Source organism: Delphinus delphis, chromosome 4 (genome assembly GCF_949987515.2).
Source record: "Delphinus delphis chromosome 4, mDelDel1.2, whole genome shotgun sequence".
NCBI lineage: Eukaryota > Metazoa > Chordata > Mammalia > Artiodactyla > Delphinidae > Delphinus > Delphinus delphis.
In genome coordinates, this window is record NC_082686.1 from 93340851 (window position 1) to 93357087 (window position 16237).

Genomic DNA, 16237 nt, shown 5'->3' on the forward strand with positions numbered 1-16237 from the left:
AAAGACTGTGATACATTTCTGCCCCTCCAGCAGTTCACAGTCTTATAAGAGAATGTCTCCTCTGTATAAAGTTATTTCTCTGTACATCCCTCTCCCCATCCTACACCTTTACTCCCAGCTATGAGCTCTAGAATGCCAAGAACGCTGTCTTGGTCATCCTTAGTTTCCTTTATAACACATAGCACAGTACATTTCTCTTGGTAGGTGTCCAATAAATAATTATTGGATTAAAAAAAATCTTCCGTAGTGTGTTTTTTAAAATATCAAGGTGTACTAGTGGACTAACAAGCAAGATGTTTTTCCTTATGATGTCTCTCTGGTTACATTTAACAGCAAGTTAAAATTAGATCTTTTCTTTTTTTTTTTTTAAGAAACAAAACCATAGCAACTGTGATGTTGAATGTTTCAAAGAGCAAATTTTTAAGGGTTCTCTTTTACTGGATTACCCATGTTTGAGCTGCCTATTTCAATCAAAATGCTAATAAATAATTTGTTTTACTAATAGCCATGTAAACCACTGATTGTATCTATGAAGCGATAGAATCTCCCACGTAAAACAGAATGCTTAATGAAATGCTTGTAGAAAAAAATAGATGTGTTGAAAATCCACTGAAAACATTTTTAACGGTTACCCCCTGGAAATGATTGAACATTAACCTCTCCTTTTTTCTAGTACGTGTATTTATTATAAAACTTTCAAGATTGTTCTGTTTCATATCAATATTTGCTGGAGATCTTTTCTTAAGGCATGCCTCTATGAGGAAATCAATCTTACAGTCTTCTAAATGAAAGAATGGGCATTTTTACAGAATGTTATCAGTGAATACTTCTTTGACATACATAATGATTGTCTGATAGTTTTCTCTAAATGTATTTTTATTGAAGTAATGATTAAAGTGTAACTCAGTGCCTCAGGAACACTGACTCATGTCATGTTAATCAACTTGACAACTAAAAAAATAAAATAAAAAAATGAAGAGGTTGATAGTTTAAATCTAGTGGTAGGTGATTCACTTCAACTATCAGAGAAGAAAATGTACTTTACCCAGGACCAAATTTAAAACAAAACCAAACAAAATCTAGCGAAACACCTCTCACAAAGTTACAAAACCATACCTTAAAAAAAAAATCCAATTTTGTTTCTCTTAAAATGTTTCAATTAGCCTCTGATTCACAGCATCCATATTGATCAACATCTATTGAATTTCTACTCTATGCAAAGCATTGAACAAATGTCAAGATACGTAAAGCACATTTCTACTTTTAGGGAGCTTAGTGGAAGAAATAAGTCATTCGTGCATAATTGCAATGTAGAAAATAGGACTATGAATGCCGTCAGTATTCTGAGGAGGGAGGGGCGGATAACTTCTGGCTAGGTTTGGACAGGTAGAATGAGGTGAGAACAGGAAGAGGGCGAATTCTTAGCAGACAGACTGAAAATAAGTATCTTTCTGGAAGTAACAAGAAGTTCCCCTTGACCTCAGAGCAGTTTACAGAAGGTGTGCTAAATAAATCTGGAAACACACATTGAGCTAGCTGGTGAAAGGCCTTAAATTCCAAATTATTTAAATAGAGTTGTATTTTTTTTTAAAAAGCGGTAAGTGAGCAGTTTCATAACTCTTCTGTACACATGCAACAATTTTTATAAAGAACAGGCTCTAAATCTGAAGCTGACGTCACCCTGTTTGGAACAACACTGAAAAATATTGGTTGGGTTTGGCCATGCTTTTTCAGCCTGTACATTTACACCCTTTTTTTTTGACATTAGGATATTTATTCTGGGTTTTTGTGGGGACCTGAATTATATGTTTCTTGGACAAATTTGGAATACTTGCTCTTCCAGATGCTTGAAAATGTTACAAATGTTTTTCCTCTGATTGCGCTATATATACAGTGTAAACTTTTTCCCCCTCTATTATTGTTTCTTGTAAAAAACTGCACTGAAGAACAAAATTATGATTTCTATAGAGAGGTTTAAGGACTAATGAAGAAATACCCAGAAACCTGTTTCTTAAAAACAATAAAACTTTCTTTCTTGCAAAGAAAAAGGTGCAAAGTTGGGATGGGGGTGCAGACAACTGACAGGAAGATTGGACTAGGGGAATTTGAAGGAAAAGAGGCAGAGGGAGGGAGGGAGGGAGGTGGAGGGGAAGAGGGAGAGAGAGAGAGGAAAAAAAAACAATTACCTTCTACAAGAAGTGGTTGTAAAGATAAGTTTATATGTTCAAGAGATATGAAATAAATATGAAAGAGAGAAGTAATGCTACTATAGATGTTAAAACTGTTACTAACTACAACCAACTACAGATATTCTGACACATTTTAGCTACTGCTGCTTGAAGTAGGGAGAGAGTTTAGAAAAGATACGTGGGAGATACTATGAAAATTTTGAAATAGCTCACCGACATTTCCTGTTTGTATTTTCAAAGCTGATTGTAAGAACAGATATGAATCAGAGATCCTTAAAATCAGATATTTTGAGCTTTAAACAAGTCTCCAGTGCTTCACATCTCTTTTGCATTACAGATAGTATTTGACAAAGAGGGGAACACAAATATAATTTCTATAGTATTCATAAGTATCAAGCTTTATTTGGAACTTAGCCACACTGCAGTATATAAATTTACTAAAAATTTCACATAACGCTTAAAAGAATCATACAATGCATGTGGGGCACTGGAGTTGTGCTACTTCCATTTCCGCATCTCTGCTACTGAAACTTATCAGTATAAATGTATATCTCAAGTGTCCATCCACTGGAGATCTTAATTCAAGGACTGAAGCTAACTTTTCTCAAACTAAACCATATGCGGCATAAAAGGGCAAACGTAAGATAGACTTATGGCAGACAGTTTTTTCCTCACCACCCTGAGTAGCCACACTAGGGGCCCAAAAGATATACTGGATGCCAGCAATGAATCCAAGAGAGGAAAAGAAAACAGGACCCTTCCTGAAGTAAAGCTGCAGTAATGGGTCTCATGATGACCAGTCATGGCTATCTCCTTCAATATTGAGTATAACACAGACTGGCAAAATTTTTAATCTTTTAGGTGTCTTCCCCCCCATAGACACAAAACTCTAATACATCATTATAAATCACTGGGGAAATATTTTTCTAGTATTCAACTTTTGCTAATTAACATCCAAGACAGCTGTTATTAAAATTATTGGGAATGCCATCTTTCGTATGAGATAATTTGGATCATCATAGTAGGTGTTTTGATATGTCCACGTTTGACCTAAACCTTTTTCTGATGACACAAGTACAGTGGTGGGGAGGAGGAAAGTGCCTCAAAAGTTAGAGTCATACATACAGTTTTGTATCTTCCTGTACTTTCCTTAAGAATCACTGTGTCGAATTTCAGGGTCTTTTAAAGGTTTTCTGGGGCACACCAGTCTTTCAAGCAAACAAATGAAAATAATCAACAACATTAACAAAATCATAAGATTTGACAAGCTAGTCAAGACTTTATCTTGAGTCAGGCACTGTCCCTGTAGTAGATGAAAAGAAGCAAGAATGTTAGCTTTTATCTCATTATTACCTTATTGTAATACTCAGCCCTTCTTTCTTGCATTTTCTCTTTTCCTTGTGTTCTGATGTGAGTTTCCTATTAGCTATCCTAAAGAACAGCATGCTTTAGAGGAAGTACCCCAGACTAGGAGTTAGTGAGTAGAAGTCCCAGGGAGGAAATAGCAATCCAGGTTCTGCTAATGTGACTTTGACAAGCAAATTACCCTCTCTATTCCTTAGTTTCTTTGAAAAATGTGGTCCTTACTCCTATTTATCCTACAGAGTTGTTTCCAGGACAGGATATGATAGGTGAAAGAGTCTTAAAAATAGGAACCAAACTGACTCCATCATTATTAGGTCTTAACACATTTTATATTTTGAAACTAATCTAGAAGCAGAAATTGTATGCAGAAACCTTTGAGTCGAAAGACTGTTAGTCATATTTTTTGAACATAAGTGATTTAGGAAAATGCCTCATCTTCATATAATACAATATTGATACCATTGCTACAAAAATATGAATACAGTAGACTGAAGATGAATATGTGACTCCATATTTAATGAGAAGGTGAAGGCCACGTTCTTCTGCTTTCAAGTTCTTTCTGAATAATAGTTACCTTTAAAGCTGTTTAAACTTGAGATTCCCATTCTTAATAGAAGAAACAAATTGAGGAAACATTGTGGTCATAACATTTCTAGAAGCCTTTCAGAGGAAGCAGCTGTGGTTTCTTTAGACTCACAAGTCTATTATGCAGGTTACCAGTATATTTTATAATGAGTTCTAGACCACCTGCCTTTCTGAAGAAATTAATATTGAGATAGATTTTTTGGGGGGTCCTTTTTTGTCCCCAGTGGCTATGCATAAGCTTTTCCTATTCAATGAGTTTGGGCACCCCATAAAAATGTTCATTCAACGTTGTTCAGCTATAGATGGTTATTTTTGAAAGACATTGTCTAAATGTGTTTTCAACAAATTCTTGGTGAATTCTGAGACTGAAACATATATTTCTCTAGTAAAACAGTCAGCAGATGATGTACGTACAGTTTTACTTTAAGGTGATAAATACCTATAATGAATTAAACAGTGTTTTCAATGAATTTGACTATAGTCTGACTAAATTAAAGCCACTGGAATTTCAAAATTTTGTTGTAATTATGTGTCTTCTTCTCACCCCTACAGGTGTTTCAGGGGGAAATCAATGGATTCAGGAAGCAGTAGGAGTTTAGAAAATACAGTAAATAGGTTCTATCCTGATGAACTTGTTCCAAAGATAAACACAAACAAGAAAATGTCCACCTTAGCAAACCCACCCAGCATCCTGGAAATGCCACAAGAGATTAAGAAAAGCTGTGGAGATAAACAGGTAGAAATCACAGCTGAGAGAATAAAAATGGCAAAGAGCATCAAAAAAAACCAAAGCAATGATTTAGAGAAAGTGGCCTTTAAACGGAAGGCAGAAGGTGAAGAAAAGCCAGCTGGAAAGAAAGAGGCAAAAGTAATAGACCTTGACAGCCCACTGATCACCATGCCTCTGCCTCATATCCCCTTAAAGAATATCATGGATGTGGAGGTGAAGTTGGTCTACGTTAATGAAGAGGACGTGAGCTATGAGTTTGTAGAGTCCTACATGTCCACTGGGAATCGGCCAACATGCCAAGCTGCTGAAATAGTAGTAGACCCTTTCCGTGTACCTAATTTCACCTTTCTGCCTCAGATTGACAAATGGCTTCAGGTAACCTTAAAGGGTGCCAGCTCTTGCTACAGACAAAAGAAATACGCCGTGGCAGCAGGACATTTCAGAACAGCACTGGAGGTATGGGATTAAAAAAAACATAGATTGGTGATGGGAAGCTGTGAAAGGGAAAGTTGTGATTACATTGAGCAGTTCTGATTATACTGTAATGAACAGCGATCATGGGGTGAAAATATTGAATGATATCAAGACTATGCAGTTCTCAGTTTACATAAATAAGATGTGCCTGCAAATTAATATGCTTGTGTGCACTTGACATACAGAAATCACCCCAAAAGCACATCTCATGCATTTTCTCTAACAAATTCTGCAGTGGGTAACATATATTAAAATGCAGTTGGTTTTGTAATTTAGATGTATACCTATAAAAACCATAAAGTTTTAGTACAGTGGTGATGGGTAGAGTATAGATTCTCTAGAAATAGGCATTTAATGAATATACAAATTGTCCCCTTTTGATATGTAGTCTTCATGATTAAACATAACCATCTTACTTTTTAGCATGGGCTGATAATTTATGTATAATACTGATTAAAAACAAAACAACACCATTTTACCTTACCATCAAACTTCCCTTCCCTTCCCATTCTACTGAGCTTTACGAATAATTATTTTTCTCTCTGCAAGCAGGTAAGTTGGTCAATATCTTGGCATAAAGAAATAGCCCATGGGCTAAAATAAACGTGAGAATCACCAATAAAACACAAAAAAGGTCATGGGAAAAACTGCACCATCTCATGACCTACTGAACTTATAAAAGGACCAAAGTGTGTAACTAGAACTCCCATTGGCTTGGCAACATTCGTGACTGCATATTTAATTAACTACAAAAAATAGTTCAAGGCATTTTATATGTGCCTGGTGGCCGCTGGAGATTTACAAAATGAGTTAAGACAAGGTGCCTCCCTCTAACAATTGGTGAGGGAGAGAAAGCAGTAAACAGTTATATAGAGATGGCATAAAGGAGTGACTGATCCACCATGGAACCTGGGGCATGGGCAGGAGTCAGATGTGAGATGTTTGTGATGGATATTTAAAAAGTATTATTTACACTGTTACTTGCAGGTTAAAAATGACTACATCTACAATGAATTATTAATGGACAATACTAGACAATGGTGCCACTAAATATTTAAAAAGAAATTCTAGGCACAAAAAAGGAGGCCCAAAGAGACATGAAGTGGTGAGACAGTGCACAAATAGATGCATCTATAAATGTATGTCCTTACAAAGGGTCATTTACACAAAGAGGCAAAGAGTGATGCACTATGTAAACTTCTGAACTATGTAAAAAGTGCCCCCAAATTAAGTTATCCACAAACCACTGAGAACCCTCCGCTGTTCTTTGAGCTAATGACCAGAAGCCACTGACTGGGAAAAGGAAGCTAAGTAAAGACTCCAGGAAGAACCGTGGGCACTTCTGCTAGGGCTATTTTCAGCTGAAATTTGGTGGTGGTGGGTGGGGCGGGTATGCAGGGCTAAAGGTGATTTTTTTTTTTGCGGTACGCGGGCCTCTCACTGCTGTGGCCTCTCCCGTTGCGGAGCACAGGCTCCGGACGCGCAGGCTCAGTGGCCGTGGCTCATGGGCCCAGCCGCTCCGCGGCATGTGGGATCTTCCCGGACCGGGGCACGAACCCGTATTCCCTGCATCGGCAGGCGGACTCTCAACCACTGCGCCACCAGGGAAGCCCTAAAGGTGTAATTTTATAGATAAAGGAAAAGAATCATTTTGGCAATGGGAAAAAAAGGCATAAAATAAGAAAGAACATAAAATTCAAGTTAAGCCTATGTAGAAGTAAAAGATATTTGCAGTAACTGGAAGAAAATATCCGTTTTTCCCATAAAACCCAGTGTGCAAAAGTGTAAAATTTGAATCAGGTTTTAACGACCCCAAGATCTGTACTGCAACTGTACTGGAAAATGCTTGTGTTCTGACTCTGCTGTGCACATCCTCTCTCTCTCCCATTCCCTCTCCCACTCCCTTTCCCTCTCTCCGTCTCTCCCTCCCTCTCTCCCTCTCTCTCTCCCTCTCTCCCTCTCTCCCTCCCTCTCTCCCTCTCTCCCTCTCTCCCTCTCTCTGCCTCCTCCCCCTCCCTCAAGGGTTTTCAGGAAAGTGTTGGATAATGACACAAATTACTGGTAATTAACAAAAGTAATTATTTTGAGACCAAAAGTTAGCTTAGACATCTGGCCTAGCTTTTGTCTAATTACCTTGGGAGTTAACTTTTGAAATCTTACCTAGAATGTCTCTTAATAAACCAAAGTTACTGCGAATAGAAAAGATTTTTAACCTCTTTAACTCTTTCCTCTCCTGAATTTAACTTCTCTTGAATTTAACTTCTTCAGTATTAAGTGTTCTCAGGTATTACTTAATGCATCTCTTGCTTTTCCTTAGGTCCTAACATGACTGAGTAAGATAAGATGGATGACAGAGACCAAGGCATAATGATAAGGATCACACCTGAAAGATAAATGCAACAATGAATATTTCAGTGTGTGAAGTTAGGATTAGATTTGGCTACAAGTGACAGAAACCCAAAATACCTGTGTCTAAAGCAAGAGAGAAGTTTTTGTTTGTTTGTTTTCGTATAAATATTAGGTAGTCAAGCGCCGGTATGGTATGACATGACCATCAGATACCAGATTCTATTTTGTTCCTTAACGTGTGACTGTGACCTCTTAATCCAAAATGCCAGCTCCTGTTGGTGTCATCACGCCCACCTTCTAACCAGCCATAAGAGGGCAAAAGGAAGGAAAGAGTCACCCTGCGTCCTTCCAAGCACACTTGATGGGAAGTTGCACACACCATTTCCATTTTTTTTTTCATTGACCCGAATTTGGTCATGTGACTGCACAAAGCTACAAGGGAGGCTGAAAAATACGGTCTTTATTCCCGATGGCCCTAACATTCATGGTCACTAACATTCTAGCTGTACTTTCATGGGGAAAGCAATAATTATTAATAAAGACCTATAGGAAAACTTAAAGGTCTGGGAATGTGCTAATCGTATTTTTCTTATTCCTATTACTGAAGAAGAAGGGGAGAATGGGTATGGCTATGGAAGGATAATTAGCAACTCTCCCATGGAGTGAGTATTACATGGGAGGCATTGTGAGGCATATAAAATGCTTGGCAACTGAGTGGTACAGAGTCAGCTGTAGAAATATACAGAAGACTGGTTGTGGTTAAAGGTAAGACCACAAAAAAAGAAACAGAAAGTAAAAACTGGGGAAAGGCCCTAGAAATTTGTGAATATTTATTAATAGACACAATAATTTCCAACTTATCTAATCAACGCATTAGAATGTTCTGCTTAAACATTAGTTTCCTTGTGCTCTTGACAAAGTATTAACTCCTTTTGTTTCTATAACATGGTCACAAACTAGACAGGTAAATTTCTGATATTTTATAAATGAAAAAGATAAAAATGATATGCAGTGATTCAGAAGATAACAGTTTAGCTTCCCAAAAGCAGTCAACTTTAATCATTTAGGATTTTAGAACACAGGAGGCATTAACTTAAATGTGCTTGATGAAATAATTTTTCTGTGCTTCCTTTTTACTATGTAAAGTTGAACCAGTTAAGTAGGTTAGATTAGTCCTTAGCTCTGTGACTAACTCATCAATCCTTGTTAAAATCAGTCATCAGACTTCCCTGGTGGCGCAGTGGTTAAGAATCCACCTGCCAGTGCAGGGGACACGGGTTCGAGCCCTGGTCCAGGAAGATCCCACATGCCGCGGAGCAAGTAACCCTGTGTGCCACAACTACTGAGCCTGCGCTCTAGAGCCCACAAGCCACAACTACTGAGCCCGCGTGCCACAACTACTGAAGCCCGCGTGCCTAGAGACCATGCTCCGCAACAAGAGAAGCCAACACAATGAGAAGCCCACGCACCACAACGAAGAGTAACCCCCGCTCGCTGCAACTAGAGAAAGCCCGCGTGCAGCAATGAAGCCCCAATGCAGCCAAAATAAATTAATTTAAAAAAATCAGTCATCACTTGCTCTTGTGTTTGAAATCACAGTGGAAATCATACCAGATGGGCAAAAGGTACAAACTGAAGATAAAAACCATAAATTCATATTAAACCACAGTTTTATACCTAGATGCTATTACCTATAATTTTTAAAGAACAACTATATAAATTCACCCCCTATTAAAATAGTAGGGATTCTATAAAAAATAAATAAATAAATATAAGACATTGGCCTCATGGGCCAATGAGGCATATTAGGCAATACACACTATTTCCAATAAATTGCTTGGCTGTCAACAAAAAGTAAGAAGAGATTAATTAATAAACATTCTAGCTGTACTTTCATGGGGAAAAGAATAATTATTAATAAAAACCTATAGGAAAACTTAAAGTCTGGGAATGTACTAATGGTATTTTTCTTGTCATTTATAAGTTAGCAAAGGTTCTAATAATTTTGTGGCACGCAACCTAAACCATACCATAATTTCAACCTTACTTATAGGATCTTAGTAATTGAGAGGCTTCCACCTTTTGAATTAGAACAGATCTATACCCACCCTTTAAGATTCACAGCTTCAAACAATCCCACTGAACCAGCCAAAGAAGTCAGACCACAACTTATCCCTCACCAAATGGAACTTTCAATTCTTCCAATTTCATCATGTAGGAACCCCTTGAGGGTTCCACCTTGAGGTGCTAATATTTTTCTTTTTTAATATCTTGGTGCTCCAGTCACTGATCTGTGAAGTTAGAGTAATAACTCACATTTATGGAGCTCTTTCTATGTGTCAGGTACTGTATTTTACATTCTGGGAATATTTACGTTCAATATTCCATTTCACTTTCACAATAAAAATGTGAGATGGGACTATTATTCTTCTGTTGCTAATGAGAAAACTAAGGGATAGGTAGGTTAAGTAACTTGCTCGAGGATCAACAGCTAGCAGTGGTAGTAACAGGAGTAGTTGAACCAAGGTGATCTGGTTCAGAGCTCACCACCTTAACCACTATGCCTTTGCTACTCGAAGTGAGAGTTTGCTGGAATTACAGAACTTTGGACTGTGCCAGACCTGCAGAATCAGAATCTGCATTTTAACAGATCCCAAATGGTCCTGGTACACACAGGAGTTTGAGGAGCATTACACTCTGTGAGATGCTGACACTAGACAAATTTGCCCTCCAATTAAAACTGTGCAGTTTGGTCCCCAATGGAAAATGCTCTCTGCCCCTTGCTAATTTCATAGGAAAGAATTTCCTTTTAAGCAATTTTTTCTATAACGATTGTTCAGAATTGGGGGATTTCAAGGACCTTAAAACTCTTGTTAAAAGTTGGAGGGGCGAGAGGATTGACCTTGTATTTGTATTGTACAAGAACATTACAAAAATTACCATCAATTATCATCATTATTTAATTAAAATATGGAGCAGTTGAACACCAAAAAGATAGAAAATAGAAAGGGCATACTCTCAAAAAAGGGCATACGCTCAGAATGAAGGATATTTTTTAAATAGATTATAATTCAATTTTATGAAAAGTTGACTAAATTGTTTTTCTTTTTCATTGCCCCTTGGATCAGTAAAGTATTGGTCTGAGAACCAGCTTTTGGGAACCACTGTTCTAGAACACATTCCCTTTATGGTAAACATTAGGTATCCAGGACCACTGAACCCGCTCCAGGGCCTTCTTATGCGATTACTTCCAGTGTAATGGAATTTGGTATGAGGCAGGTCCATTTTGGAGCCCATGCAAGGGGGTTTATTTAATGAAGTAGCAAAGATATCTCATTATAGGGCAGCCTCACCTATAATTGCTCTGCTGAGAATAATTCTGTAGCAAATCTCTAGGGCATGAAAATATGGACATCCCAGAAAGCTTAATTTAAATGGATTCTAACACTGATAGTTCCTAGTCCAACATAATCAGGAAATCAAGAGTTCACCAAATTCGCTGAATGCCTGAGCTGTCTTTTTACACATCTGTGGATTTGCATAGAGATTCAGTATGCATTTCTTCAACTACTGCTGGGGGTCCAGGCCCATTTATTTAGATAATCATCAAAACAACCCTCAAAGACAGATATTATCATTCCCATTTCACAGATAAAAAAACAAAAACAAAAAACTGATGCTCTAAGAAGTTAAAAAAACTTAAAGTGCCCCAGCTAGTTTGTGGAAGGGCTGAGGTCAAATTCAGGTGCCCTGGTTTCACATCTGGAATTCTTTACACTATTGCTTTTCATACTTCAAAGTTTATAAAAGTTGTATAGGAATATTGTTAAAAATGCATGTGGTCTGTGGTAGAGCATCCAGATGCCTCATTTCAAATAAGCTCCCAAATGACGTCCATGCCGCTGGTCCAGGGACCACTCTGAATAGCAGAGATTTATGCCACACCACTGGTAGGTTTGTAAACACCTGCCATTGCCCATCTGGCGAATTAGCAGTAAGCACTTCGATGTATCTAGCTCACATAACCCTAGGTGGCCACAAGGATCCAGAGCTCTGATGGACAGAGTGCTGAATTTGGAGTCAGATTATCTGTATTGGATACTGCTTCTGGTACCTAACTGCTGTGTGACTTTGAGCAACTTTCTGAACCTCTTAAAACACTGTTAAGCAGGAATGGTAAGAACTAATGGCCAACCACAAGGTGCTTTCACAAAGAACTGCTTGTTGGGAAACATGAGGAACTCTAAATCCATGTTCAAGTTGTCATTGTGTTTCACTGTTTTTTTTGTTTTGGTTTAACATCTTTATTGGAGTATAATTGCTTTACAATAATGTGTCAGTTTCTGCTTTATAACAAAGTGAATCAGTTATTCATATACATATGTCCCCATATCCCCTCCCTCTTGCGTCTCCTCCCCCCGCCAAATCCCACCCCTCCAGGTGATCACAAAGCACCGAGCTGATCTCCCTGTGCTATGCGGCTGCTTCCCACTAGCTATCTATTTTACATTTGGTAGTGTATATATGTCCATGCCTCTCTCTCACTTTGTCCCAGCTTACCCTTCCCCCTCCCCATATGCTCAAGTCCATTCTCTAGTAGGTCTGCATCTTTATTCCCGTCTTGCCCCTAGGTTCTTTATGACCATTTTTTTTTTTTTTTTTTTTTTAGATTCCATGTATATGGGTTAGCATACGGTATTTGTTTTTCTCTTTCTGACTTTCTCTGTATGACAGACTCTAGGTCCATCCACCTCACTACAAATAACTCAATTTCGTTTCTTTTTGTAGCTGAGTAATATTCCATTGTATATATGTGCCACATCTTCTTTATCCATTCATCTGTCGATGGACACTTAGGTTACTTCCATGTCCTGGCTATTGTAAATAGAGCTGCAATGAATATTGTGGCACATGACTCTTTTTTGAATTATGGCTTTCTCAGGGTATATGCCCAGTAGTGGGATAGCTGGGTCATATGGTAATTCTATTTTTAGTTTTTTAAGGAACCTCCATACTGTCCTCCACAGTGGCTGTATCAATTTACATTCACACCAACAGTGCAAGAGGGTTCCTTTTCTCCACACCCTCTCCAGCATTTATTGTTTCTAGATTTTTTGATGATGGCCATTCTGACCGGTGTGAGATGATATCTCATTGTAGTTCTGATTTGCATTTCTCTAATGATTAATGATGTTGAGCATTCTTTCATGTGTCTTCTTTGGAGAAATGTCTATTTAGGTCTTTAGATTCTTGACATAATTACAGTCACCTAGGGGAGCTATTAAACATACATACACACACACACACACACACACACACACACACACACAGGGGTGCCCAAACCCACCCTCAGAAATTCTTATACAATTGTCTGAGGTTCAGGCAATGACCATGCTTGGGGTTCTGGTATTTTTAAGTTCCCAGAGCAGCTAAAAACAGTTGAGAACTGCTCACACAGAAGATCCTTCTCCTTTAAAATTACCTACAATAGATGTTAACCCATGTGTGCTTTTTTGAAGGGAATTAAGAGAAGTAATATCTAAACATTCTAAAGCTATTACAAAGCATCAAGAAAAATGTGAATGTCACTGTCGTGAAAACGTACTCTTTGGAAATTTACATTTAAACCAATCTTCTCATACTCACTTAAAAAGCAAATTAACTCAATGACTACTTTTCTATTAACACTAATAAATAGGTTGATACTAAACACCAGTCAGTGGTTAGTTAGCATGTGTCTCTAAATTCATTTCATTAGTGATGACCTCACAAAAAATGAGTTACTAATCTACAGGAAGCCGAGCAAGATCTTTTCAGTGAGCAGGTTCATTTTCATAGTTTACGGGTCATCGTTAGGGGTTAGATTCAAATGACGGTTAACCTTAGGGTATTTTTTTTTTTTTTTTTTTTTTTTTTTTGACGGTACGCGGTCCTCTCACTGTTGCGGCCTCTCCCGTTGCGGAGCACAGGCTCCGGACGCGCAGGCTCAGCGGCCATGGCTCACGGGCCCAGCCGCTCCGCGGCATGTGGGATCTTCCCGGACCGGGGCACGAACCCGTGTGCCCTGCACCGGCCGGCGGACTCTCAACCACTGCACCACCAGGGAAGCCCAACCTTAGGCTATTTTTAAATGCTGTTAACTCTGTTTACATTGTTGTGAATCAGAACTCAACCAACTCACTCACTGAAGTCTTACACAACCCTAAACTGTAATTCAATTTGATGATTCCATGTGGAGGTTCACACACATTAAAAAAAAAAGACGACTCGTATCCAAATATTGGATAATGTTGCCCAACATTTCTTCCACTATCCAACTTTCTAAATTTCTTGCAAGGCTTCCAAAGCCAGATAAAGTTTAAAACAGCAATCCTCTCTCTCTTTCCCCTACCCCTTTCCAGCTTTCATACACAACACAGGGTGATGTTCAAACAGACTCTGCATGTAATGAGCAGATGAGGTCCACTTAAATTTGTTCACAGGAATGTAGAACAGAGTAAGGTTGTGGTTACTCTTTTGATTCAGATGATCTAGAAGAAAGTTAGGGGAAAACTTTTATTTAATCATCTAGTTTAACACTTCGGTTGCCTCATTTGACATTCACTAAAATAGAGAAGACTTTCTTTCCACCTGAGAGATGATTCTGCTTCTATCAGAGAACAGGATGTAGGTAGGCAGGGTGTAATAAAAAAGGGGAACCAAATTTTCATTACACTGTCTCAGTATGGTTTCATTATTTTGAATGAATTGTTATGAGTACTGAGAACATTGGATTCATATATACTTGAAGGCCGCCACCAAAATATATTTTATATCCAGAAATAACTTCTGGAGTACTTGCTTTGGGATATGATGATGATGATTCAAATTATGCTGCTAATCTATGAGTAATTAATCATTGATTTTGTGGGATACGTTTTGCTAAGAAATCAACCACAAATTATTAAGTGACAACTTCTCACTACTTTCTGTCAACTTGTTGGGTGATGTTGGGGTAAGCTCACATTATACGACAGGGATTTGGTTCTCAAGGAACTTAGATTCAAGCTTTAGAGAAAAGTTCTATAACTGTAAGGAAATTAGAAATCTATCAAGTGCTCAGTGATGTGCAATGGCCGTGTAGAGCAGAGCTTTAGGATAGGAATGTTTGATGGAGTTTGTGACACACATTTATGAGCATGAACTCGGTGGCAGGCACTTTATCTCTACTAACACCTCGAATTCTCACGGTAACCCAGTGAGTTGGGAACTATTATTATTCTCTATTATAAAAAGATAAAAATGCATAAAATACTCACAGAAATGTTGAGAGGATTTGTGGTGAATTTAAAGGTTTGAATGAACCTCAAAAATAAATAACTGGGGGCTTCCCTGGTGGCGCAGTGGTTGAGAGTCCGCTGGCCGGTGCAGGGGACAGGGGTTCGTGCCCCGGTCCGGGAAGATCCCACATGCCGCGGAGCGGCTGGGCCCGTGAGCCATGGCCACTGAGCCTGTGCGTCCGGAGCCTGTGCTCCGCAACGGGAGAGGTCGCAACAGTGAGAGGCCCGCGTACCACAAAATAATAATAATAATAAATAAATAAATAACTGAATGGAAAAGCGGGTGGGAAGAGGGGACAGAAAATGAGTATGATATTGGAGATAAACATTGCTAACAGGATGGAAAACTTGAGGAAAGATGCATGAAACCTAATAAGGACAGCAAAGAGATGGGCAGGCCAGAGGAAGGCGTTATTGTGAAATAAAGGTGGAGAGATAGAGCCATATGCTGGATGGTCTTAAAAACCAGGCAGAGGAAATCGGAATTGGTATTTAAGGCAATAAGTGGGTTCTTGGATAGGGAAGTAATGATGTAAAAAAAAAAAAAAAGAAGGATTGCTTGAGAATCAGTGAAAAAAATATTGAATAGTTACTACTTTATCAACACTATGCTGGTTACTACTACAGGAGCTACAAGGAAGTATAAGATTTCAATCTTACAGCTCTTCATCCTTTCTTCAGTTATATCTATAATATAACTATACTGTTCTTATAGCAGACATTTTATTTGCTATGATCCAAGTGCTGATTTTGGGAGAAAACAGCCAGGGGGATAAGGGTGTGAAGGAACTAGAAAGAGAAAACTCCAGGGTAAAATAGGAATGCATAGAATGTTCCTATGGAAGAAAGTGCAGGGCAGAATAGGGAGAAATAAACCTAGAAGAGCTAGCAGGTTGCCAGGGGTCCATGCATACCTTGTCAAGATCTTGGACATTATTCAGTAAATAACAAGAGGCCTCCCAAAAGCATTACTGTGGGGAATGATGGTGTCAATTACATATTTATTTATTTTTGCTACATCACTCTAGTGTATGTAGAGAACAAAAACAGTGCTCAATCTCTGGGTTATATCTTATTACTGGGTTATGAAATCAGTTTAATGGACTGTGACCAGCATTATGTTTAACATATCAATAGAATAGAAATACAATAGAAAATATCAGAGTTTATGAAATACTGGAAAGTTTTACTCTGTGAAAATTTTGATCCTGTTATATACCCAGGTA

The 16237-nt window shown here is 38.3% G+C and overlaps 1 protein-coding gene across 1 annotated transcript in view; it reads left to right on the forward strand.

Annotated features, from left to right (window-relative positions):
* The first annotated feature begins 4710 nt into the window (after positions 1–4710).
* Positions 4711–16237, forward strand: part of SPATA16 (spermatogenesis associated 16) — a 223503-nt gene continuing 211976 nt past the window's right edge. The window contains exon 1 of the mRNA XM_060010153.1: positions 4711–5325. Within this exon, the coding sequence (XP_059866136.1) occupies positions 4711–5325 (615 nt within the window). The remainder of the gene's footprint in view (positions 5326–16237) is intronic.